Source organism: Diplotaxodon limnothrissa, linkage group LG19 (assembly GCF_057381915.1).
Source record: "Diplotaxodon limnothrissa isolate DT_005_m linkage group LG19, D_limnothrissa_male_GT1.1, whole genome shotgun sequence".
In the NCBI taxonomy this organism is placed as follows: Eukaryota; Metazoa; Chordata; class Actinopteri; order Cichliformes; family Cichlidae; genus Diplotaxodon; species Diplotaxodon limnothrissa.
In genome coordinates this window covers 13,447,652-13,473,443 of record NC_140614.1, presented here as the reverse complement: position 1 = coordinate 13,473,443, position 25,792 = coordinate 13,447,652, and the positions used below count along the sequence as shown (strand labels likewise).

General features: G+C 43.5%; 1 protein-coding gene across 1 annotated transcript in view; it reads left to right on the top strand.

Annotated features, from left to right (window-relative positions):
• The first annotated feature begins 19,589 nt into the window (after window positions 1–19,589).
• Window positions 19,590–25,792, top strand: part of runx3 (RUNX family transcription factor 3) — a 28,411-nt gene continuing 22,208 nt past the window's right edge. The window contains exons 1-3 of the mRNA XM_085343644.1: window positions 19,590–20,717; window positions 21,418–21,574; window positions 23,040–23,144. Coding sequence (XP_085199770.1) covers window positions 20,460–20,717; window positions 21,418–21,574; window positions 23,040–23,144 — 520 coding nt within the window. The 5' untranslated portion in view covers window positions 19,590–20,459. The remainder of the gene's footprint in view (window positions 20,718–21,417; window positions 21,575–23,039; window positions 23,145–25,792) is intronic.

The following is a 25,792-nucleotide window of genomic DNA, read 5'->3' as shown; positions in this document are numbered from 1 at the left end:
TTGCACTTTCACAGGGGAAAGAGACTTCAGTTGCCCGCAAATACTAAAGTTTTATAAAAATATCTTTTGTATTGCATAAGGAAGTTCAGGTTAGAAAAAAAAAGGGACGCATATAATTAATATTTAAAGATTTTGTGACGTGGACACAAAGTTTTATTTTTGCATTATGCAGGTTCAGCTGTGTGAGAATTAAATGTACATGAATATAAAAGAGGGCAAAATAAAGAGAGAAAAAAAGGGAACTTCAAAGGCTGATGGCAGAGGAGAGAACCCGGGCAGAGTCGAGCCGTTCGGCTTCTGATGAGACTAAGATTATGATACTATCAAGTGGTAAGTGAGGGTGGAGGTTTTGCAGGCCCAAAACCACCGGTTCTTACAAACACAGATGTGCCGTGAGTCAGACAAACATAAAACTAGCACAGGACACACATACACAGTATACACAGCATGCTCAGTGTTGTTCGGCAGTTAGAGACAACACTTTCCTGTCTCCTCAAGCCACAGCTATCTCTCATTTTCTATTTCTCCTCATCTGATTCAGTCCTGTCTTTTTCTCTCTCCTGTGTTTGTCTTGGGCTTAATACATCTGAATGTCTCTTCAGCTCCTCTGCAGTGGTTTTTAGTGCTCTTTCTGCAAACCTCAGTGAGCCACAGCGACGCAGGCCGCTGCCTGGTTTGAACTCAAAAGAAAATAGAATATTTCCAAAACTTGGACGACCAATGAAAAGTGAGAATGAAGACGGCGAGTCAGAGAAGAAGAACCATGGAAAGTACAACCCGAAAAGAGAAACCAGAGAAAAGGCAAAGACGATAGGAGAAGACGGGAGGGAGGGGAAGGAGGGTGGGAGGGAAAGGCCCGGTGACCTCACGTGACATGTGACGTGGGCTCCACCACTCACGGAGGGGAGTGTGTGTCTGTGTGGAGGATGGCGAGGAGGATGCAGATAGACTGTGGCTTTTAGCCTTTTACTAGCACTGACGCTCCAGTCAGGCCGCCACCATCGTGGAAGAGAAAGAGACAGACCACGCTAACAAGCTAGCTGGCTAACCTCAGACCTTCAGGCCGCTGACAGACCACCACAAAAGCGGCCCCCCGCCCCCGTCAGCCTGCTTACGCCACCCGGGCACCGTTAGGTGGGGCCCCCTCTTATCTCCAGCCCTGGTGAGTCCACCTCCGCACCTGGAGACCCAAATGTTGATGCCTGCCTTTGTTTAAACTGTTTTTCTCTCAACCACATTTGCTGTTTCTTCTGTTTCTTCTTTCTTTCTGCCTCTGACCCTCTTCTCTTCACTTCTCTCTCTCTCAAATGTCTTGTGGTGCTGCTGCTAACACATGCTGCTGCTCTCTCTGCAAGCTTGTGGCTTGGGATTCCTGTGGTAGTCACAAACCCTAGATTCTTGGTTGCAAAGAGTCTCGGAGCTCCAGGAGTTTTGTCCTCTTGTGCTCTCCTTCCTCCCTTCACTTCTTTTTATGCTACACTTTTATTTTTGTGTTTCAATCCTCCTGTTTCTTGCCCCCCTCTCTCAGAAGTCTGTGGAGATTGACTTCAGCGAGGGCTCCACACCATTCTGACTTCTCTGTCATGGCATCCAACAGCATCTTTGACTCCTTCTCCAACTACAGCAGCAGTCTACTAAGAGGTAAGTGCTGATCCTGCCCTCTCCACTCTGCTCTGCTCACCCTCTGACCATTGTTTTCAACGTGCAGTGCTGTCAGTTTGACAAAAAAAGCACTGACAGTTCCACAGTGAAATGTGAGAGTTGCTTCTTGTAGCGTTTGAATGCATTTATCTGTCTGTCACGTGTGCTGTGAAATAGGTTCATAAAGGAGGGTGTGATTTGCACAGTAGCTCTCATCTGATATGTCCCATAAAGGCCTCTCAGCTCCTGTGTTTTCTGTAGGCTTGATGGAGTAGCGCCATAATGGGATTCTCACCACAGACATTCATTATCAAGTGAAACTCGGCGCTCTCTCAGTGAGAATACGAGCTCAGAGGCTCCATGTGACTGGGCCCCTTACTGGAACACGGCAATACAATAAAAGAGAAAAGAAAAAACATATTAGGCTCTCTCTGCTTTACTTCCAGGAGGTACTTTTGGTCTGTGCGGTGAGGTGAGTGCACTATGCTCGGTGACGAGCCTCAGTGAAGAAGCCATTTGTTGCCATGGCAATTCCAATCAGGCGGCTTTTTATTTGCAGTTAAGCTCTCGAGATGGAGAGCGAGAGCGCAACGTTTACCTGATTTCAGTCCTCATCCTGTTTATTCCCGTAAGTCGTGAAAAACACTGAGACGAAGCAGCGTTGACACTCGAGTTGTTAATCCGACGGTGGCCGAGTTTTTCTTACTGTTCCTCAAACAGCCACCGAGACAGCCGCTGAGAGGCAATAGGGAAAAAAAGGAGATACCCCCGCCTCCCCAATTAAGGCCTTGTTGCCGTGTTAATTAGAGACAGCCACAGGAGAAGCACTACCAGTTGGTAATTGTTTGCAGAGTATATCTTAAAATCTGCAGAGCCTCACACACTCTGTACATCTGTGTCTCACATGAGAGCAATCCTCTGATATCCTCAGTGGAACCGCAGTGACAGGAGATGATGTTCTAGTGTTCTCACAGCTTCTACACACACTCAGGCATTTATAGTTTCCTCATGACAAGCTCAGGCCCCCCTTTTCTTCTCTTTAACCGCTGGATCTGCATCCCTTTATCTCCTCACCGTTTTACAGATCAGTGTGTCACCAACTTCAGGGTTCACGCCTGCTGTCTTTTAACCTCTAACGTAATGTGCTTTCGGGGGACCTGATTTTCTTTTTGTTTTTGAACCCTAGCAGAGCACTGAGGTGGCAGAAGGAGACAGTAGGTCAGAAGGGTGGGGAAAAGAAGAGACGAGCATTTAAAATGGTGATCAACCATTGGAAATCATTAGTGAACATGCAATATCCTTTTACAATTCGCTCTGTCAGGAGACTGAAACCGAACTGCACGAGAACAAAGGCCAAGACTCATTAAATCCCCCAGTTCAATCTGAAAGCATTTCCAACCAGGACTACCTCATGTAAGCAAAATACCCCAGCGGTTAGTTTAACAACTTGCATTACACAGGCAAAGCAATTTGGCCAATGCTCTCTTTTTTAGACTCAAATCAAACTGAAATTAAGAGGAACGGTTACAGAAAATCAAGAAGACTGTTAAATGTCTGGCTTCCTGAGTTCTGACTTTAATGCAGTGTGACGTGAAGCTTATGGAAATACTGCATTCATCTCCTCAGATGTCAGGAAATACTAGCATCTTATTCATTTAGAAAAACACAGTCATCCAAGATCATTCTGATCTTTAACATGTCTTGTTGTTTCAAATCATGTTACATTTTCATTGGAGCTAAAAGGAAACAAAGACTGTAACAAAAATATCAGCACCATACACAGACGGTTTCGGTCTATAAGTGTTATTTCGGTAACTTTAGATATTTCAACCGATCTCACAGAGCAGACAGACGACACATGTGATGTGCAACATCAGATGCACTTCGCGTGAGAAGCGAGAGGACGCCTCACCTCAGAAACCTCAGTCCTCCGCTAAAGTTCATGGAGACACAAACACACACTGAGACACACATGAGCGCACAACACACGCACAAAGGGAACAGACACCGTTGCTCTCGTCAACTTTAACTTTGTATAGATCACAAGAAAAAGCTAATAGTCTGATAGCACGTTGTGAAAGAAACAGGCAGCAACGGGGAGAGCTTTGCGACATGGTAATCTGATGCAGACTCGCAGAGCTGCTGCAGTTTGCTGATAAAAACCACAATGAGGCTACACCTGCTAACCCTTACACATCAGCACCACTATTTAATCAGAAAGCAGCATTTCTGAGACCTTTTGAAAAAACAAAAAAAAAACAAAAAACTCGGTAGCTCCTAAAAAAAACACTGGACTTTCCCCCCGTGAAGCAGGGTTGTATAAACTTTACTGACTTTTCCGATCCTTAGTGCTGGCAGCGTTTGCATCAGGTGGGGTACCTGCCTTACAGCAGCTGTGTGCTGGGTCATTTCCTTGGCTCAGTAGCTGTCACCACATTTCCCTCCACTTGGAAGGGCCGCTGTGTTCCCTGCAGGCTGTTTTACATTCAAGAGTCCCATTTGATTTTTTTTAACACTCTTGGGAGCCAGCTCCCTTTGTGGCGGAGAAAAAGGCCTCAGTTTATTAGGGTGGGAATGGTTTTATATGTTTGGCTTATTGAGCTGCGTGAATTGAAGTGAAGGCTCGTATGTGAGAATGAGTTGTATTTTCGAGGCTTCTGGGAGGTGGTCTTGTTTGCTCTACAAGTGTTAGAAAGGGGGAAAAGGCAGTATGAGAAAAATACCCTTTATATGCATCAAAATGAATCATTCACAGAGGATAAAACTTACGATGAATTTCTGCCTCAGAACCACTGACAAATAAAAAGGCCTTATACAGTAGCTCAAAAAAATGGCTATAAATTTAACTGAACACATAGCCGGCCTCTGCTGAATTTATTAATAACAAGTCACATGGTGAATGTTTTTTTCTCCTCTCTTAAATTGTGCGAGGCCCCCGAGTGACGCCAAAACAAAAAGACTGGCTGAGCTGGCTGAAATCTGTAACAAGATATTAAGAGTTCCAATATTTTAAAGTGAAAGCAAATAATAGAAAACGCATGACAGCCACAGAGCGGCGAAATCCTGTCTCCAATTTAGCCCAGTGTAATATCTATTTATAAAACTCTGAAGGCATATTGGATGGAAGCAGCGCTCTGGACTTGATTAGGGCTGTAAATGTTTTTGGAGGTACTTATTTACTTTTTGGTCCGTCTCGCTGCTTTCACCGGCTGTCAACACAACGTTATGGGGCACACTTTTAGTGGGAGGGGGTGGGGAGCGGGAGGGTTGCCAGTAAGATGGCTTCCAGGTAGAGCATGCAGAGGGGCGTGCTGATTATGTGGTCGACTAATCCTAAACGTGCCTCCGCCCTTGCAGACTTTTGGCTGAAAACAGCGGCTCTGCACTGGTCAAGGTTAAAGCTGTGTTAAGTGTAGTAGTAAATACAATTTTCTGGTGGTTAGCAAGCGACCACAGGGGCCAAATTCTTTGCAGCCAATCTGATAATATGGATTTTTGTTTTTAAAGGTTTCTCCGACTTTAAAAAAATAAAAAAGCGCTCTGAAAGGTTGAGCAACTTCTTTCAATAAACACTCCCGGCATGTTTCTGTGAATCTGCTGGAAAGTAAACTGGAGGTGTGCTGGCTGCGAACCGGCATCCTGCGAAGGGTGCAAACGATCCGAGGCTGCTGCGCGACTCGGCTCCTCGCACGTTAAACTCTAATCTGACCATGCATTGCTGCTGTGAAAGCAATAAACTTCCTGCGGGTGTGTTACCGAGAGAAATCTGACGTTTGAAGCAAGAGAACTGAAAATGCACTATAGTCTTACATAAGAATTACAGAGCGTTTTTTTAAAAAATGACTGAAAAATTTCCTGATATGATGCAAGCGATGTCAGAGGAATTTATGATGTCTAGACCAACTTCTTCGGGAACAAACTGTATGTCTGGAGGAAAATATGCAGACTTGTAATTGGATAATGAGGTGGAAATGATCACAATATAAAACTCTCGAGCTTTATTTCTAAAAAGTAATGCCCATACCGGATGAGTCTCTTCAACTTTGGTGAGTCATCTCTTTACGGTTAATTTGCTTCGCTTACGAGCTGATGATATTTCATACGTTAAAATGATTAAATCCAAACTGTTATTAGACTCTTCATGATCTCATTCATCCTGCACAGCGGACAGCTAAATTAAGGAAAAGCTCCTCTTGCAATTTGGCTATTTAATTTTGTTTTAAACCTACGCCCTAAACCACAGGCCGGCCTCACAGCTTATTACATGGTAAGGCTGGGATTGCAGAAAAAACAGGAGTATTATTGTTAGCTAATTTATGTATTATTAACCTAAATTTATGCAGCAATTATGCCGGTGCATGGAATTTGCTTGCAATTTTCGGCAAAACTGGAAATAAGATAAACAATTCTTAGTAAAACCTGAAATAAGCATTTGTTTCATCACAGGCTTAGTTTGCTTTCAGGGATTTGGCTACAATTAGAGAGCCGTGTCCTGCGCTTGACTCAGATGAAGAGGACTTGTTGTTCGGACCCCTCCCTTTGTCGTTAGGCTGATGTTGTCGACAGCATCTCTTCTGCGGCAGTAAAAGAGGTGAAGCAAAAACTGCCTGTGACTAAGCACAACGCCGATTCCTGCGCACTTTTGTTTTTGACATTACAGTCGCATTCTAACCCACAAATTACTTTAATGGGCAGGCATGGGTCTGCGCCGCGGCACATAAACTGACTCAAACTTATGGAGATCCCACATGTTCAGAAACATATCAGCAGGCAGAAACTTCTAATTTTTTTTTTTAAATGAAATGGCGAGCAAAGAAAGAGTACTTTATCATGTGTGAAAGGTTAACAAAGATCTAAGGCTCAGAGCAACTCATTCTGTCACCATCAGAAGGATTAAAGGCAGTGTTTTTCACAGACAAAAATCCTTCCTCCACACTGAATCTTCACTTCAGTATGACCAACTTTAATCATGCTCAAAACATCCTTATAGCCTATCCTCCTTCCCATAAGCAATAAAGAAAACACTTAATTACGGTGGAGGAAAAATGAAGATAATGATAGGATGTGAGCGGCTGCAGGCAATGAAATGTTTTCTGATTCTCTATTTTCCTCCATTTTCCCAGAATTTTTTTTCTTGACTTGTTTACATACAGCTAATTGTCATTGCTGCAATAAAACATGTTTTTTGGGTTGCTTCTTCCCTCCCCTCAAACATAACTTTAACCACAGGGAATTGATTTTTGTGGAAAGAGCATTTCAAAAATGGGATTTTAGTTTTCTCTCAGGCTCATCGGGGGAAACGGATGAGTAACGATGCTGCAGTAACGCGCCAACTAAATGTGCTTTTTGTCTTTAGCACTGAAGAGGGTGGGGGTGGGCAAATTGGGAAAAAAACCCAAAACAAAGACGTATTACTATGACCAACATATTACTGAGGAATTAGTCAGACATCGTGGGAAAAACGTACTGTCTGAGATGTAATGACTGATATCACTCTCACATAGTATTGATACTGCCAGTTAGCTTAGCTTAGCAAGTGTGGCAAACCTGCGTCTGGCTTTAACAGTTTTATTTCATAGCTACAAAAGCTAAAGAATAATAATGACAATTGGCATCATGTGTCTGACGGCTCTGTGGTCAGATTCTGTGTCTTTTGAAGCGCTCAGCGACGAGGAAGTCGCAGCGTCTGGATAAGAAACAGTCTGACACTTGCCCCCCTCCCCCCCTTGTAAAAGCCAAAATTAGTTTTACGCTTTGTTTCTCAATTAAGTTTTTTCTTCCAGTATATTTCCCAAAATGTCTGACTACTCGTTTAAAAAAAGATGTTTCCTTAAATTAATTTAAAATTACTATCTACTTCCTCCACAAATGCTGCCCGTATATTATTCCCGTATTTGTCTACATTGTGAAACTTCATGCAGAATTAAGATAACGATCTCCTGTCCCTGTGCTGCAGCAGGTTTTTGCCCTAAAGTAAACTCAGGGAGCCTGTACTTTCTCTGCAGCTGCTCACTTCTGTATTATTTCAGTAGGAAACACCATGCCAGGGATTCCCCCTCAGCTGTGCAGCAGAAGTGGCCCCTCCATTTCTTCTCCTTAGTCTGTCTGCACTGAGGTCACTCTGTCTGCTGCAAATACCGTTCTCACGATCGCAGCCGTCACGAGCGTAAACGTACAGACCGGCGGTGATGTGTATAGGCTGCGTGCACGCACATATCCAAGTCCACCGCCAGACTCCTCCCCGTGCTGACTCAGAGAGGACCGTGCATGTCAACATGATGACTTTGACGTTTTCCCCGCTGTAAATGCTGTCTGACCTCACCATAATAGCTGGTCAGGACTAACATATGGTCTCCTGATGCCTTAGTCCAGCAGAATTACCCACATGGTGACTAAACACACACAGGACTTAACAGGAAAATATCAGCAATGATTTTATAAGGTGTTGCAAGCTTAAAAAAATATTTAACCGACTACTGTGTACTGTGGTTACTACTGTAATGTCGGGACTGAGATGGTGGTAACCAAATAAGCATTTCCTGTGAGACTGTAAAACTTTGAAAATCTTGTGACTTGGAAAGAGACTCAATTTATTTTATCCTGTTAGATATGAAGTGTTGTAGAAGTGGTCCCGAACATCTGGAGTTGGGCTGCCCCTAAAGCTCAGTAAGAAGGAGTCAAGAAACCTTTTCAAGAAATGTTAAACTACATCTTCATCACGATGTGTGCTTTCAGTTATCAAAATGTCTCATTCTACTGGTGGTGGTCAGAGGGCCCGGTGGCGCCAGTGTCCGGCAGCCTCGCCTCTGTCAGTGCGCCCCAGGGTGGCTGTGGCTACAATGTAGCTTTCCATCACCAGTGTGTGAATGTGTGTGTGAATGGGTGGATGACTGAGTGTGTAAAGCGCTTTAGGGTCCTTAAGGACTAGGAAAGCGCTTTACAAATACAGACCATTTACCATTTACATCTATCCATCCATGAGCTGAAGACTATTTCGGCTGAATTCGGGTAAGAGGCAGTGAAATTGAGACAACGCCTAAACCACTGTCTCAGGTATCAACAGGAACTGGTTTACTTACTTTTAGTTGCTACTCTTTATGTTTAGTCATCAATTTCAGATTCTTATCAATTATTTTAGGCAACATTTCAAGATGGTTTCTTCTGTCTAGCCCTTTCAACCACGAATCCATACCGGTAGCTAAGAATTTTCCAAATTGTTATTTAGAATTTTAGCTAGCTCTTTCAACATGGTTAGCCTCTAATTAGCCACAATGTTAGGTAACAGTTTCATCTTATGTATGTGTACTTGTAGTAAGCGATTTCAAGTGTTTTTTAGCCCTTTTTGACTATTTGTTATATATTTAGCATCTTTATTTTGGTCATCTGTTCATTTGTTAACTTTTTTTAAAATAGCTAATCTAGTTTCTTGCTACATGGTTATCTAGCTGATTGGTTAAGGCTACGTTAGATGAAGTTCTCAGCTAAATGGAGGCATTCATCTTTCCACTTTTATAGTAAGACAGCCGAATCTGTTAACACTGCCAACCTGGCAGAAAGACGTGTGTGTGTATGTGTGTGTCAGACGAGCCTGATGGACGTGAACACAGCTTTTCCCCTTTAATCAGCGTGATGACATAAGAGGCAGACAGCAAGCCAGTCTTTCAGCCAGTATAAAGTTTGATTAACCTAATCACCAGGCAGCCAGACTCGAGGCTACTGATTGGGTTTACAAACGCTCCTTGTCATCGTTGTGTCATTAGCTCGTCGTTAGCTGTGGCCGCCTTGACGTGGAGCAGCGACATGCCGGGCGTAAACACAGCAATCAGGGGATTAGAGTGCAGTTACAGCAAAGCCTCGATGGACGCCTCAGGCTCTGAGTCAAAGAAGGGAAAGTCCTGCCTTACTATGCAAGCTCCACGTGGCCGGGGTGCTAACTGTACTCGGGCAATGCCACTGCTGATTAGTGATGGAGATGATGAGAGGAAACATTCAGTCACTTCAGACCCGCGGATGGTTTCCTGGAGTACAATTATACCTAGTATTTGACTGGCGTAATGATTTGAATGGAAGGACTCTAGTGAAAATATGTTTTTGCCTTCAATTGAGTTTACTTAATCTAAAACTGGGAATCGACCCAAAAAAGACACACAGACACATGGCTACATGCAAGACTGAGTGACATTTGGAGATAATTCACTTTCTTTTGGATTACTTTGTAATCAATCGCAGTGATTGACAATAATCATTTACTGTGCAAAAGATTAAATTTATGAGGGATGACAGTATTATGCATCTAAGTGCTTTCCAAAACTGTTTGGCTTGCAGGCTGAGGGCCACCACACCCTTGTTTCCTTACGATGAAAAGCCCAGAGGGCCAGTCGAGTACTTTCCAAGAGTTGTCTCACGTCTGCAGAGGAAAGTGGCATGGACACTTGTCAGGAAACCAGCGCCGGGTTCCTGTTCAAATCTGGTCGAATTCTGCAGTGAGTCAGATGGTGCTCGGGAGGCTGACCCTCTGAAGAGGGAAATAAATGCAAATTCAATATTTGGGGGCTCTTTGAAGTCTCTCTGCACTTGAATGAGTGTGACAGAACCTGGAATGACCCTCGAGAGAGAGTCCCTTCAGCGACGAGAGGAGCTGGAAGAGACGAACACTGATGACAACAGCTTAAAAGTCAAAAACATGAACATTGTCTGGATTTGTGTGTCCCCGTAAAGCGACTTTGAATGTGTGCACATGCACAGCGAGCAGTGATGACTAAGGCTTTTGATTTTAAATGCACAACACCACTAATAACAAAACATTCGTGCGTTTTGCCTGTCAGCATTCGTGCCGTTCGTGTCACACGTTACATACCTTGCCGTGCTCCTTCACAGTTTAAAGTAACAGAAACCTCGTCTCAAAAAGTAAAACATGTGGCTTTTGTTGCAGAGAGGAATGAACAACAGCATTCCATGTGCAACCACATCAAAGGTTTCCCTCGCCATGGGGCTAAACGAGGGCAGACTGTCTTGCTCGCCCCTCCTGTCACGACTGCCACTAATTAACCAGATATTAAAAGTGACACTTGCTCTTCATCAGCTATACTTCTCTTTAGCTTTTAAACATGTAGCGTTTCTCTTTGAGAGCCATCGAGTGGGGACCGCCACACAACACGCACAAAGAGGCATTGTCTGCTGGTGAAAATGTGGTTTACAGCCTCTGCTATAATGGCTTGGTGGTTGCTGGAAGCCATGTGCACTTCCTAATATTCGGCTCACATGCGATTTCATTTTGAGAAAAAGCCGAGCTTTTGGGCTTTGCTTTTGTGCGAGCAGGACGCCTCACAACTTATTTTCTGAGCTGACGGGCTCCTTTACCCCCTCCCTACTCTTCACCCCCTTTTCCCCTCTCTGGTGGCGCTACTATATTTGTGTGGGATCTCCAGCGATGGAAGAGTAGACGCAGGCTGCGTTGCCAGTCAAACGTGTTTGGGCTGTCAGACTGAACGGCTTCCAGCGCTGCGATCTGTCTCCTCTCCTCGCCAGTGGGAGCTGTTTGATCTGACAGAGAGACTCCATTAGAGACACAGGGAAGTTCAACTGCTGGGAGGTTGGATGGCTTCAGCAGTCAGAGTAGCAGCCCAGAGAGGAAAAGGTTTGCACACACAGTCTGGTTGCAATCTTGGTGTCTGTGCTGTGTATCTATAAATGTCTCTGAGTATTAGCTGTCCTTCTAGTAGGTGTGTGTGGTGACACAGCCGGGGCTGACATACTTTGGGGGCTCTGTTGGGCAAAAGGGGGCGATGACGCGGTGAGTAATGATATCATAAACGTGTGTCGCTGCTTTGCTGGGCTGAAATGACAGACAGCCGGAGAGCGAGAGAGATTCTCTGCTGAGGCAGTATGAAGTGAAGCAACTAAGCTGTGTTGGGTTTTTTCTTCTGCACACACACCATAGTTTGCCCTCGGTCTCACGGTGGTGATGACCTCATAAACCCGAGCCACAGTCCAACAGAGTCGAGTAGATGTTGGTGTCAGCGTGTTGAAAATGGTAGACGATGGTTAGCATCAACGCGCATCATTGGTTCAGCCACAGACCGTCACTGCACCGCCTGAATTTAATGCGGCTGCAACTTCCAGTAATCAGGAGGAACTCGGCTCTCCGAGACAACTTTACAAACAAGATCAGGGGATTAGAGTCGGACTCGTGTTAATGTCACCTGCTCGCACTGTGCGATACCTGGTAAAACGGAGACAGGCAAGTGAATTGATGTGGCTCCTGTGAAAGATTTGTCTGCCGATCTGTGTGCGGCAGCTGGGCTCTGGCACGGCTCTGGCACCGGGGCTGCATGGCAGTTAAACTGTCACTGTCAGGAACTGTAAATCTTTTGCAGAAGGTGAATGCAGCAGCATGACAGCGGCACAGGTGTGTACACAAGTGTGTGCGTGTGTGTGTTTACCACTCACACTACTACATTTGCTCGTCTCTTTTCCTGTCTGCCCGTGAGGAGAGGAGCACTCTCCAAAATTTCGGCCACATTTGGCAAAGTCAAAGTGATTGAGGACAGTCCGTGTGTGTGTCTGCATGTGTGTGTGAGAGAGAGAAACTGTAGGGGGTGGGGGTGCTGTCACTTTGGCAACACAACTGCACATATTGCAGCGATTACCACAGCGGAAAAATGTTTTTCTGCAACATGCAATTACTACAGATTACAGATTGCCGTCCTTGCATCAGAAGCTCTCGCCAGAAAAGGAGAAACACTGTGCATTTGTGTGCATATGTGTTTGTGTGTGTGTGTCGTTACACACAAATAGACAGAGACACGGAGACAAAGAAAGATGAGAAATGATTATAGCTCACACTAAAAACCACAACTGAAAAAAATAGGGGAGTTGACGTATTTATGGGTCTCATTTAGATTTAAAAGTTATACTGACTTACTCGGGTAAATAAAGAAAGAAAAAAATGCAATCTGTCCTTCAGTAAAAGTAGAGCAGGGCACATTTTCAAGGCCTTTTGTCCATCATCATCAACATTATGAGAAACGTATACTGGTGCTCTTGTAGAGTATACAAGCCTATATGCCTCCAGTTTAAGGCTTTGCATTTTGTTCCACGTTACAAATCACCCTGAATATCAAAAAGCTTCTTCAGGTCATACTAAACAATATAGCCCAAAAGTGGTGCCCCGCAGCAAGGCAGGGCCCTATTTACAAACCCACCAGATCAAAACTCAACCCAAAAGTGCTCCTATAATAGCACTGGGGCCTTTTGGTGAGCTTACCATCCAATGCTACTTTTAGTGGGTTTCCAAAGAATAAACAGGCCTGCCAACCACATCACAGGCCTCTGACTGTCATCGTTGGGTGAGTGTACCCGACGGATGATGTGAGGGCGGAGCGACCGTGACACCGAGGTTTACGGCGAGTTCCCCCCCGCCTGGCTCGGGGGTGGGGTGAACTGGCATTGAAAGGATGGGTGGGGAGGAGGGGGACCTAAACTGACTTGCAGCAGATTCTTTAAAACAGCCACAACAATCCAAAAATGCTCCATGACAAGTCAAATTCTACTCAAATGAAAAAACTGGAGTATTATTAACAAATACCAAAGTGAGAAACTGACAATAAAGTGGCATTTTTTACGCAACCATTAGTTTCCGTAAGCTAGTGGGCATTAAGGACGTAAGCTGAAGCAGCATTTAATAGAATAGATGCGCGCGTTGTTCATGGTAAATTTACATTTTTATTTGGAGTAGAAACAATTGCCGTTTTGCAAAAACTACATAGGCACGAATCATCTTTTAACCCTCAACTCACCAAGCTGCTTAGCAACAGAACTCACTTATTTTACTTCTTATTGGCTCTTGTTGTCTTTATCATCTTCTGATTCCATTAATTGTTGTTCCTAATCACTTTTTATGGAAAAATAACTTAACGAGGATGGTCTCTGCCAGTTGATCCGGTGTCGTTGTCACGTTGAGCATTCAGGCTTCGCAGCAGTAAATCTTCCGGCTCTCAGGCTGTTAGCCACAAGTTTAGCAGCAAAGCATCAATAATAAAATCAAAGCCTCGAATGTTAAAAGACATACTTATATTAGTCGAGTCCCCATATAACTTTATAATCTCCATTGCACTCTTTATACCATATGTAGAGGAGCATTAACACATTTATGCTCAGAAGCATTTAAAAACATCACCGAGGCACAAAGACGTCTGTGACCCCACACAGTTACTTCAAAGTTAACAGCGACTGTTTCATTCATCAAAATGTGTTCATTCTGTTGGCTGTTAGGGAAAATCTAAACACTCGTCTTATTAAATATTAGAATGTACTTGACAGAAAACAATATTTAATGCAGTTAGTTATGCACTGAAATCGGTGGCCTTTCATCCTTGCTGGGTTTCATCACTTGAACATTTATTTTTTGGACATAAGTGTCTCTTGTCTTGGGCTCACAGGTTAGGCGGCTACTTCCTCCTTTGTCTTGTGGTCGATTTTATTTTTCACAATTAATTCCACACCCATTTTTATCATTTTATTTCCCGTTCCCAGAGTCTGCTTGTCATTGTCGGTTTTTACTAAAATCGCTTATGTTGATACATTATAGAAAGTGTACCTTTCAATTGGTTTCAATTTCTGTCTTACTTCAGTGGCTTCTCAATTAGAACAGCTTGCTTTCTCTATGACACGGTGCAGCAAAGATGTTACCTTATATGGGCGTGGCAGGCTGCTGATCGCAAACGGTGTGCAAGCACCTGTCAGATTATCGAATCAAAATGATTCTGCATTGTGTGCAAAGTACGAACACTTGCAGTGCAGTTGTGTTATTTTTGCTCCTAATTTTGCCCCAGTGAGTATTATAATGGCTGTATTATAAATGGGTACACGTTGGTTTCTGCACTAGTTTGAGTTGTGTTGCTTTAAATAATTACATATAGAATTCAAATATTTAATTACAGGTTTAGAGTGAAGCCGTTTCAGAAGTTTGGCATAACAAGAAATTATTTAATAACCTAAATAATGATTTGGTTGGAGTTTAATTGGGTGTATTTGTTAGACTTAAGTATTTTGAACATAAAATCTTAATTTGACAACTACATGCTGTGCCAAATATTTCCATTATATTATGATAATTTCAGTCCCTGTAATCAACGCAAACTGTTTAGATTTATAAAATATTAGCATTACAGAGTCATCATGTCAGTTGTTTGGTTGCCATTAAAGTGTGATTTTAGTTTTTCTGCCATAATCACTCAGAAGATTTCCTGCATTCGTCGAACAAACGCACTGTTGCGTCTTTCCAGCGTTGCAGCACCGGGCTGGTCAAAATCGACGCTACCAAACTCATAATGCAGTCAATATGGGATGAAGTGATGAAGCACCGTTTGGTGGGTCTGAAGATGAATGCAGTCTTTAAGAAGGCCATTTACATTCAGCAGACAGAAATAAAAACGTAGCTGCAGTCGTTCCCCCAACAGCCATTACGTTGCTAAATTGATTCAGGAGGCTTTAATAAGCCCTTGGCTCCACTCTGCACCTTTTTTTAAATGTATGCAGCGTATTAAAGATGCATGAGATGAATGTGCTCATTGTCTCCTCCGGTGACTGCCTGATCACAGCTCATCATGCTTACATAGTAATTAGCTGCTGGGTTTGGAAGTGTCACCATCCTCTTCATCATCTCTGGAATCAAATATACTCTAAATGCCTTCAAGGATCTGAAACTGGGGCCCGAGTACAAGGCGGCAGGCGGTGGGGGGTGAACGCTGAAGAAAACTATAGAAATGAAAATGAAAATAAAGACTTTTGGGGTCATTAGGAGCTCAAACAAAGTTTACGTACACAGATGCATTCCAGCCATCATTAAAACTAACACAGGCGACCTTGCTGGAGAAAAAGTAACATGCAAATTTACATGATCAAAATTGTTCAATGTGTTTCCCATTTTCTTGCCCGAACATCAAAATGGACAAAAATGACCGCCAATTGTGATGTGCTGACACATTCTGTAATCAAGATTTGAGAAAGAATCAGGCATCAGAGCAGCAAGAGCCCCAAACCCAAACAGTCTGTACCCACTCACTGTTGTTTAAAAGTTTCTCCATATACTTGTGTATATAAACACTCTGACGCTAGAATATGATTTGGCTTTGAGGGGACTAGCACAAATGGCTTTGGTGACTTACATCATGCTTAGAAGTCTAATCACAGACACTCTTGTCATATCAAGCAGAAAAAGTCCATTTCATAGCGAGCTGCATTTTGAAAAAAAGCAAAAAGGGGGAAAAAGGGAGGGAAGGGTAAACAAGCTTGGCGTTCCACAGTCACCACAGAATTCATCATTCATACAAAAAAATACCCCAAGCCCCAAAGTAGAGCTAATTTAATCCAAGAGGAATAAAACTCCATTTCATAGAAGTCGTCCATTCAGAACACTCAGATTTCCACTGAGCAGAAACCCCCGGCTGAAATTCGAGCAGACACTTTTCGGAAGGAATGCATTCGGTGGGTTGAGGGCCAAAGCTTGCCCTGTAATTTGTGAATGTACAGAAATGTGTGACCGCCGCAGCTCCTCTAAAGATAGAAATCTTTGTCTTATGTCATCGCTGAACCTCAAACTATTTCTAATTGCCCCCATAGCCCCCTTTTCCAAATGAATAGCTACCCATCCAAAGGCTTATGTGTGCATGTCTGAAAATAGCCTGGGAGTTTACACAGGCTAATAGATCATATTCGAGGGGGGAAAAAAAAGAAAAACTTTAAAGAGATCTCGACATATCTGAGACTGTCCCCATCTTCAAAGTGGCTTTTAAGTGGCACTGAAAGCAGTGTGGTTGGCATTTAGAGCCAGGTATACCTTTACAGACCCCAAAGGCTTTGCTGTTTCTCCACTAATAGGGATCATACTCATATTAGTCTTTACAATCTGACTCATTGCACACAGAACCCAAAGCAAGCAGGGTTTCCTTTGGCTTTAAATTCACAGAAGACTTTGTAAAGATTCCACAAAACCTTTGAACTCCTTTTTTTTTTTTTTTATTCGACTTGTCCAGAGTGTCTAAAATGCCCCATTTCAGATTTGTTTTACTGCGGTGCTTCAGACAGACTGTGTGATGCTTTCTGATGCTGAGGAGACCCCTTCTTTTGTTCTGATTCAGGCCAGGAAAACAGATGAAGGCAACTTCTCAACCACAGGTTTTCACAGAGCAACCGTCAGTAAACAATGATGTGATTTCTTGATTTATATCTGAAGGATCTGTTTTCTTTTCATCCCTGAATGCTCAAGAATCTTATACGCTGAGGCCTTTTTGAGGTGGGTCCTGGGTTTCACATGTCCTCCAGGAGTTCTGTCTTGATTTCAGGCTCAGCCCACTCGGATCATTAAAAATCGTTCAGGGGCACGGCGGGCTCCATCCTCGATGCCTGTGCGGCTGAAACTGTAGAAACTGCATGTTGAAATGTGGAGGTCTAAATGTGACAGGCGCCCGGAGCGCACATTAAGGCTGAGTGGAGTATAGCTGGGGCGTGTGGTCACATATTAATAATGAACTAGGGCAGGAGGATGACTAAAATACCACCAGCATTGTCACTGTCCCAGTCCAGCTGTGCTTTTTTAAAATAGAGGCAGTGTGACAGCTAATCTGATCCGATTTATTTATTGTTTTAATTCAGGGAGGTCAGGTTGTACAGCTCTAAGCTTCTGTGATTTGGAGATTTCTCACATCAGGTAAAAAAAATAAATACCAACAGTGTCAACACATAAAGCAATTATTTATGCTGCTGTCTTCTGTGAACCAGGGATAAGTGTGATGGTGGCTTTGCTACCATAAAATATTTCTTTTTTTTTTCTCATGTGCTTTCAGTGCGTAATTTTTTTCAAAGCTTTGCTCAAACCCTCTGAACCGCTGTCCTACATTACAAAAAACAAGCAACCACAGACAAGGAGTGTGAGAGTGTTAAAACAAGCCTGCACATTAATATTTCTCACAGCATTCAGCCCAGAAGGAAAGAGAGAGAACGGCACGCAGGTAGAATTTCACAGAATTTATTTAGAGAACTAAAGTTTAGCAACACTTGGCTGGCACTCTGCGCACACGGTTGTGCAACGTTACCATTGTAAATATTAATGAATGTTGCACAGATGCGCCAACAATGATCAACTGATGTTTGCTGATAGCTATTAGGAAATAAAATTGAGTTTTCAGACGATTTTAACATCTTAAAATTTTAGAATGTTGTTTATAATGTTTCTGTCTAAGCTCTGCATCCTGCTGTGTGACTGCAGCTCTGATCACTGCGGCAGGAAAGGTTAAGGGAAACCACTCCGACGAGCTACTTAGCTGCTCTCAATTAATTATTTTGCAAACAAACAGCGTTAAAAAACTGCACACACACTATGAAAATTTTACTAAAACATATATTCGCTGAATTTAATTCATTAATTATTATTTTACGTTTTGTGGCATTTTTAAATCAAAACTACCAAATTTCTAGAGCGTAATGCTTTCTCTCCTAATCGATCACTCCTCGCCAAACTCAGTAAAATGTGCACACGGTATTTTTAAGCGATGTTTAAAAGCCTGTCTGTGCATTTAAAATGAATTACAGCAGACACACACACACAAAAAAACTCTCAGAGAATTGAATCTATAAATGATGTATGTAGACGCGCAAATATCGCATTTTATTCATTCAGTTGGCTTCAATGAGAAGTTTTTAAACGAATAAATGTGCGTGCTCTAATAAGAATTTTTATTTCCCGACAATAACACATTTTATTGTGATCCGGGCAAATATCTCACACGTGGATGTGAATATGAAAATGCCCGGGGAGCAAATCTCCCACCAGCTAAACAGAAATTCCCCCCAAAAATCAAAAATATGTTTAAGCGTTTGGCCTAAAGTCGAAATTAATTCAGATTTCCGACTCATCTCAGGGAGCAGATAAAAGTTTCCTCTGCAGATGTGAAATGTCTGCTTCTCAGACCGCCGGGGCTGTCAGCGATTGAAAAGGCAAATGCGCCAACTAGTGTCAAAAAGTAGCACGGCGGAAGGCTTTAGCAGGGTGTGCCGTCATTTGATGTAACCCTCAACATTTCTAATGAATTCAGCCTCTGGCACACACGCATTGACTCTGTTATGTTCTTTGATGTGGAAAAAACACATTTGCTTGTTTGCTTTAATTTTTTTTATTGAATTCCGCTCAGTCAATTAAAATGATATGGATCTATCTTAAACCCATAATTTCACTTTATGAAAATTTAGAGATGGTGCGAAGCCTCGAGATATAATAGCGTCTAAAATGAATAAATGAGATTGAAACCGCAGACCTGTGCAGTCTCGGGCCTTCTTTAGATCACTTCCAAACAGCTGAGTTCAGAGGAGGCTGTGTGATAAACCAGCGTGGAGATAAAGGTGCACACCTTTGATCTTATATAATATTTTAACGATTAAGGTGGTGCCCTGTGACACTCGGGATTTACAGTAAATCTCCACAGAAGCCAAACGCAAGATTTATTCTTAAGCGCTATAGTCCATCAAATTCACCATTTAAAGCATCTGCTTATTTCATTAATAGTCATAATAAAAATAATAATTTAAGCAAAAGTATTTGCTTGCATGCTGGTTTTGTTTTCGTAAGTTATATCTGGCGTCTCTTATTCTGAAAAAATAAAATAAAAATAAAACATTTCCTCTTAACGCACGCTGTCTCCTGCTTTCTGTTTCATGTAAAAAGCATGTGTAGCGCATAAAAACACAGAGAAAAGCAGAGATATGTATCAATAATTTAGATCGTGTGTGTGACAACAGTGCATAGCTGCAGAGGGAGCACCGGCGAGTTTGATTGGTCTGATGAAAGCCCAGCCCAGTAGATTCATTGGTCGAAATCATCTCCACACTCCCAACCACTAAACACTAAAATGACTAGGGTAAAATAATATCGCGGCACTCTGCACCCTGTTCATCCTCACGGCTTCTTCTTGCGCCCTAAAGGATAACTTTTAAAGGAAATCCAACTGGAGCGACAGGATCGTTCCCATTATTCCAGAGTTGTGTTGGTTTTGGGGTTTTTTTTTTTTTTTTGTGGGAACACCTAAACTGGGATACGGTTGCGAGAACTTTTACGCAAGAAACAGGACATCGCTGTGCTTTAACTGCAGTTTGACTGTAGATATTCGAGTTTGAGAAATTTAATTAGACTTTTTTGTTTTGTTTTGTTTTTAAACCAGCGGTGAAAAAAGTTTCTGGTGAAATCAGCGGGAGGCGTCTGCTTAAAAAGAAAATCGCTGTTTAGTCGAGACATTTTTTTGGTTTTAGTTAGGCGGATTAATTTTTTTTTAATATATCGCGCCTGGATTACCTGTGCCAACAGACTCTTACCGATCTGCAGAAAAATATTTGGGAGATTCATTCACTTATTTGCGAGTTTGAGTGAGATCTCGGGCAGTTTGTGGTGCTTATATTCAGTTCTCACGCGGCAGAAAGAAATCCACGGTGTGCGGCAGACGCGAGCACCGATATAAGACAAGCTGAGCGCTGCCGCAGAGCTTTTATTTGCACGTCTTTGCTGAAATTAGAGCAAACCTTGTCGGCTCTGGTGCTGCTCGAGCCGACACATTATGTGCAGATGATCTAGCCACACAGTCACCAGTTTGTAGTTTCTGTTCAGGTAGCGAGGCTCTTTCCACTCTGCGCTCTCGCCTCCAACCTTTGCGCCAACACAGTGGACTCTTGACACCAGCATCGTCTGGAGAGACAGACAAAAACTTTTCCCTCCAAAGAGTTTTGCTCCTCTGATCCGACCCAGTCAGGTGGCACTGACCCAAGCTGTTGTGATGCATATTCCCGTAGAGCCGCCGACCACCAGACGGTTCACGCCGCCCTCCACATCCTTCCCCTGCAGCAAGATTGGAGACAGCAACGGGGCCATGGCCACCGCAGGGCCCATCAGGTCAAGACCGGACACCAGGAACGTGGTGGACGTCCTTGCGGACCACGCGGGCGAGCTGGTCCGGACCGACAGCCCGAACTTCCTCTGCTCTGTGCTGCCGTCTCACTGGAGGTGCAACAAGACGCTCCCCGTGGCTTTCAAGGCAAGACACATCGCTCCTTATTATCATGTGTTATGTTTTTCATTTAATAATTCCCACTGCAGGCCTCTAACTTCCTTAAATGTACGAGTAAAGAAAAAAAAGAAGAACAAAAAATAAATAAATTAAAACCAAGCAAATGGGACTTGAGGAAGTAATCCATTTTCTTTTATTTAGAATTATCTGATGGGATTTTTGGGTGACTTTCAGTTTTTGCTTTGAGTGAAATTTTAAATATCAAATCGTAAAAATAACATTTGCTTTTTTAGGCTTTAAATTACACAATAAGGGATAAGAAATTTAAGTGCAAGTAGCAAGAGCAGCTGAATTAATATTTTGTACCTTTATGTGTTTCTGGATTACGCAATGTTGACGCTTCCTGAGTCAATTCTTGTGTTTTTATCAGTTAACTGTCTTTGTCATGTGTTCGGATCCGCTCGGATGAGGACATCACAGTCACAGAACGTGTAGTGAAATTTATATGATTTCTTTGTTAACGTGATGACATTGTCTACTTTAAAAAAATCTCCAAGCTGCATAATTCAATCAGCAGTTTATTGTTGACATTGTGTTCAAATTGTACAATGTACGATTTCTAACTTAATATTACGAAACAGTCGGATGCGGTTTTACGCGCGCATTGAGCACATTTGCTTTGATGACCCGAGTGACCAACATCTTTTTTTCCCTCTCCTGCGCTCAGGTTGTGGCTCTTGGTGACGTCCCCGACGGGACTCTGGTCACCGTGATGGCCGGAAACGACGAGAACTACTCGGCCGAGCTGAGGAACGCCTCGGCTGTAATGAAGAACCAGGTGGCTCGCTTCAACGACCTGCGCTTCGTGGGCAGGAGCGGACGAGGTGAGCGTAACCTCTGAAACTCTCTCTCTCTCTCTCTCTCGCTCTCTCTCTCTCTTTCTCTCTCTCGCTCTCTCTCTCTCTCTCTCTCTCTCTCTCTCTCTCACACACACACACACACACACACACACACACACACACACACACACACACCGGCCTGCACACAAACGATGAGGGAATGTCTGCGTGTAATGCATTTGAAAACACATAATAATAGATCATATTTCTGGGCACAGAAAAAAACAAACAAAAAACGAGTGACAACATATTATTTTTGAGAGAACTCGGATGATATGAAACTAAATATTTTGCACAGGCTGCACCGCTGCGCGTATTAAAATACAGCTCGCGCATAAATACTTTTCTGTCAGTTTTGGGGATGATTTCTGTTGCTGAGATAATTCTGCAAATGTGGAAGCGTTTATGTTTGGGTACGACGAGTGCCCACACCTTGCCAACTGACGTCCACGGGTGTCATCAGAAACATCTGGCCTGCGTCACGGTATGCAGCTGCAATGTGGCTGTATAATTTTCTTAATCCGAGGGAATACAAATAATCATCGACGTGGTGCAAGTCGGAGGGATGGATGAGAAACCACCGTGCAATTTATGTCCCGGGGCAATTTGTCAAATAATCCCCGCCACCGTTTAGGATGCGTGCATCTTATGGACTATTGCGCACTATTTATCACGGTTATTGCGTTTAATTGCTGTATAAAAATTCCCACGTCAACAGGCTCGTTTCCAGGATGTTGTGGTCAAACCATAGGCCTACCGTGTACCATTTTATGCTATATTGAGAAAATCAAAACAGCGCAAAGTTCAAGTAAATATGGTCAACTTAAATAATAAAAGAGAACGATTTTAAAAGCCTCATCGGAGTCATTTCGCTTCTCTCCGTGAGGCCATTTCTGGATTTTATATTTCTATTTTTTATCTGATTGTCTTTTCCATGATTTTTTTTAAGTAGTTCGTACCTTTTATTTCTGCAGCCAATTAGCCCACCCACATGAGGATTTTATGTCTGTCTTCCCACTCAGTCTCCATTTAACAAGGGACGCTATTCTCAGAGCCTGGGACGAGCGCCGGACTCCCTGCGTGGTCCAGCCTTCCTCTCTCTGCACTTTGATGCAGAATGGGAGCGAGAGCCTGCCTTGTTGAACAATAAACTCTTGCTGTAAGCTCTTTGGCACAATCTGGAAGACATTCCCTCAATAATCCAAATCATACCCGCAGCCAGACCGTCTTAAGAGAGAGGGTCCTTGGCTTCTTCTCTTTCTTCTTCTTATTATTTAATTTGAATTCAAAGGCTGCAGCAGCGGGACGAAAGCCGGTGATGATTTGAGGTTGAACAAGCGAAGTATTGTTGTGAGAAGAGAGAAAATAAGTTTTGCAGATCATTCTAAACGGTCGTTTACAAAGAAGAATAAATAACACTCATGAACGCGATTTGGTTGCTGTGCTGCAGGAAAGAGCTTCACTCTGACCATCACCGTGTTCACTGGACCGCCTCAGGTGGCCACGTACCACCGCGCCATCAAAGTGACCGTGGACGGACCCCGCGAACCACGCAGTAAGTGCACACGCACACGCACAAAGAGACCCACTCACACTAGCATTATTGCTAAAATGCATTGAGGTGCGATGCTGCACAGCACTGTCAGCGTCGACTCCCGATTCTCTAAGTGTGGGTGTCAGTAAACCCACTGGCTTCTTGAATGTAGATGAGAGTCTTACACTGAGCAGGCCTGAAAGCAAGTGCAAGTGCATTCGTGGGTGTGCAGTGCCTTGGTGAAGGGAGAGCTAGAGAATCAGTTCACACGATCAAGATGTGCTAGAAAATCCAGTTTCCCCTAGATTTCTTTTGGGGTTAAGGCTTGGGTTTTGGGGTTAAGATTAGAGTGAAGTTTGGGTTAAGCTTGGGTTATGGTAAGCCTCTAGAGAATGAATGTAGGGCAATATATTGTCCTCACTTAAATAGTAGGGTAGGCTTGTGTGTCTGTGTGTGTGTGCAGCAGGGGCACAGGGAAGGGCCCTGTCAGAGGAAACTGTAAAGCATATTAAGGCAAAACCCAAGACCACTAAGAGGAGCTGAGTGAGTCTCCAAGCCGCAGGTGGCTCAGCTCAGTGGAACCCTCCTCCTCCTCCTCCTCACTCCTACCTTCTTCAGCGCTGGTCAGAGGGGTCGTACTGTACCTGCCTGCACAACCACATAAGTGGCTCGTTGATTTAACACAGGGCAGACTCCAGCCACCGTTAGCCCTGGCAGGAAGGCACGGCATGCTAAAGCTGTTAGCGCCATCCTTCAGCCACAGCTACATGCTCTTGTGGTTTGATGCTTCTAGTGCGAGGGATGGTGAAAGCAGAGGTACTCAGATGACTCAGTCACTGACGGTTAGAGCTGTATGCGTGCATTTTTATTTTTTAATGAGCTCAAGTTGAGATAGATATGAGAAATAGGATTTTCTGATAGTTTCTATGGAGGAATCTTACTTATCAGGGTTGCTTAGAGGTGGATAACTGCGGCTTATGCGGAAGTGGGTTCTTTAGAACCGGTGAACATGGAGCACACAGGGGACAGAGAGAGTGGCAGCGAGAGCCACATGAAAGGACACGGTTAGCAAAGGGAGCTCAGGGGGCATGGAGTGAGAAGCATCAAGCCCCCCACCCCCACTCCTCACCCTGCCAAACTAAGTGCCGTCTATTTGCAGAGGTATAAAAGAGAACAGCGAGTAGATAATAATAAACGCTGTGTGTGTGTGCGGGCATGGTTTCAATTTGATTGTATTCTGTTCAAATAGAAAAAAAAGAAGCTGAATGTGTGTGCGAGTGCATCAAGTGCATTCTCTGGTTCATCTGCAAGTGTGTCGGTGTGAAATAACTGTGTACGTTAATGCTGTCTCCTGTCTGTCTGTCAACAAGTTACGGCTTCAGCTGAGGCGTCAGAGAGGCCGTGCTACTTTTACACTGGCGCTGGGTGCTATAAAGTAACACTGTTTAATTTAGGGCAGGAGGAATTTAGAGCTCCATTAAACTCTGTTACACTGTGCTGAGAGGAAATTCACAGAATGACAGAAAAGAAACGTCTGAATATGATTTCAATATTCATGAACTCGAACTAAAGCCCCCTCAATTTCAAACACAGACTGGTGGCCTTTTGTGCAAAGGTTAAAATGCACTCTGTGAGGAGACCAGGATAGAGGGAGCATTTTGAAACGCAGCACATTTATATTGTTCATTATGCTGGTTTCAATGTGGTGTGTCTGATCTGAGGCCGAGATGAGCTTAGTTCGTAAAAAAAGAAAGAAAAAAAACCTCAAAATAGAAACCTCACAAGATGAGATTAAGGGCCTCTCTTATTTAAACAAGAAGCACATTCTGAGACTATATCAGACAGAACAGGAACACACACCAACATTCAGACATTATTAGGACCATAAAATTAATCAGATCATTTTCTAACCACAGGGCAGCACATTGCAACTGTGCAACGTGTCGAGCCAAATGTTGCGAGGCGCTTCTGCCAACACACAAAACTGCATTTTTTAAAAATTATGAATGTCATCTCAGAGACAGTTTTACATGCAAAAACTGCTTTTCTTTTGGTTGTTGTTAGTCAACGATTACACACAACGATGCCTGTACATCTTGGTCAGTGCCGGGCTCACCTGTCTGCAGGCTGGCAGGCCGCTAGGCCCGGCCGTGCGGGGCTTTGCAGGCTGTTTGTGTACGGCCTGCATTTGCATTGCTGCCTGTCGAGCCATGGCAGGAGCTGGCAGCGAAGGGAAGGAGGGATTTTAATGTTTACGGATCTAGTCGAGAGAACCTGATGGACAGGACTGCAGCGGTGGCTCGCCTGCGGCAATGTAACAAAGAATGCTATGCTTGAAAGCGCTCGAGCAGTAAAGGAAACACTTACGCTATGAGTACAGTTGTGTACACTAATGTATATCCACATGCCCAGACACACAGCATCACGGTCATGAATGCACACAGACAGAATTCTGTTCCTGAACAGTATTTTTGTCTCCCTTGCTGCTGATTTCCTCATCAAACATCCGGCATTTGTCATCCTAATCCACCCCCACCCCCCAATCTATCTGTCAGACTTTAATATCAAACTTCTGCTGAGCCCAAACTGGAAGCACAACTGTTGATGAAAGCTCTCCCTCCAGTTTCGTCTGAGCTCTAACAAAATATCACATCCAGCAACAAGAGAGG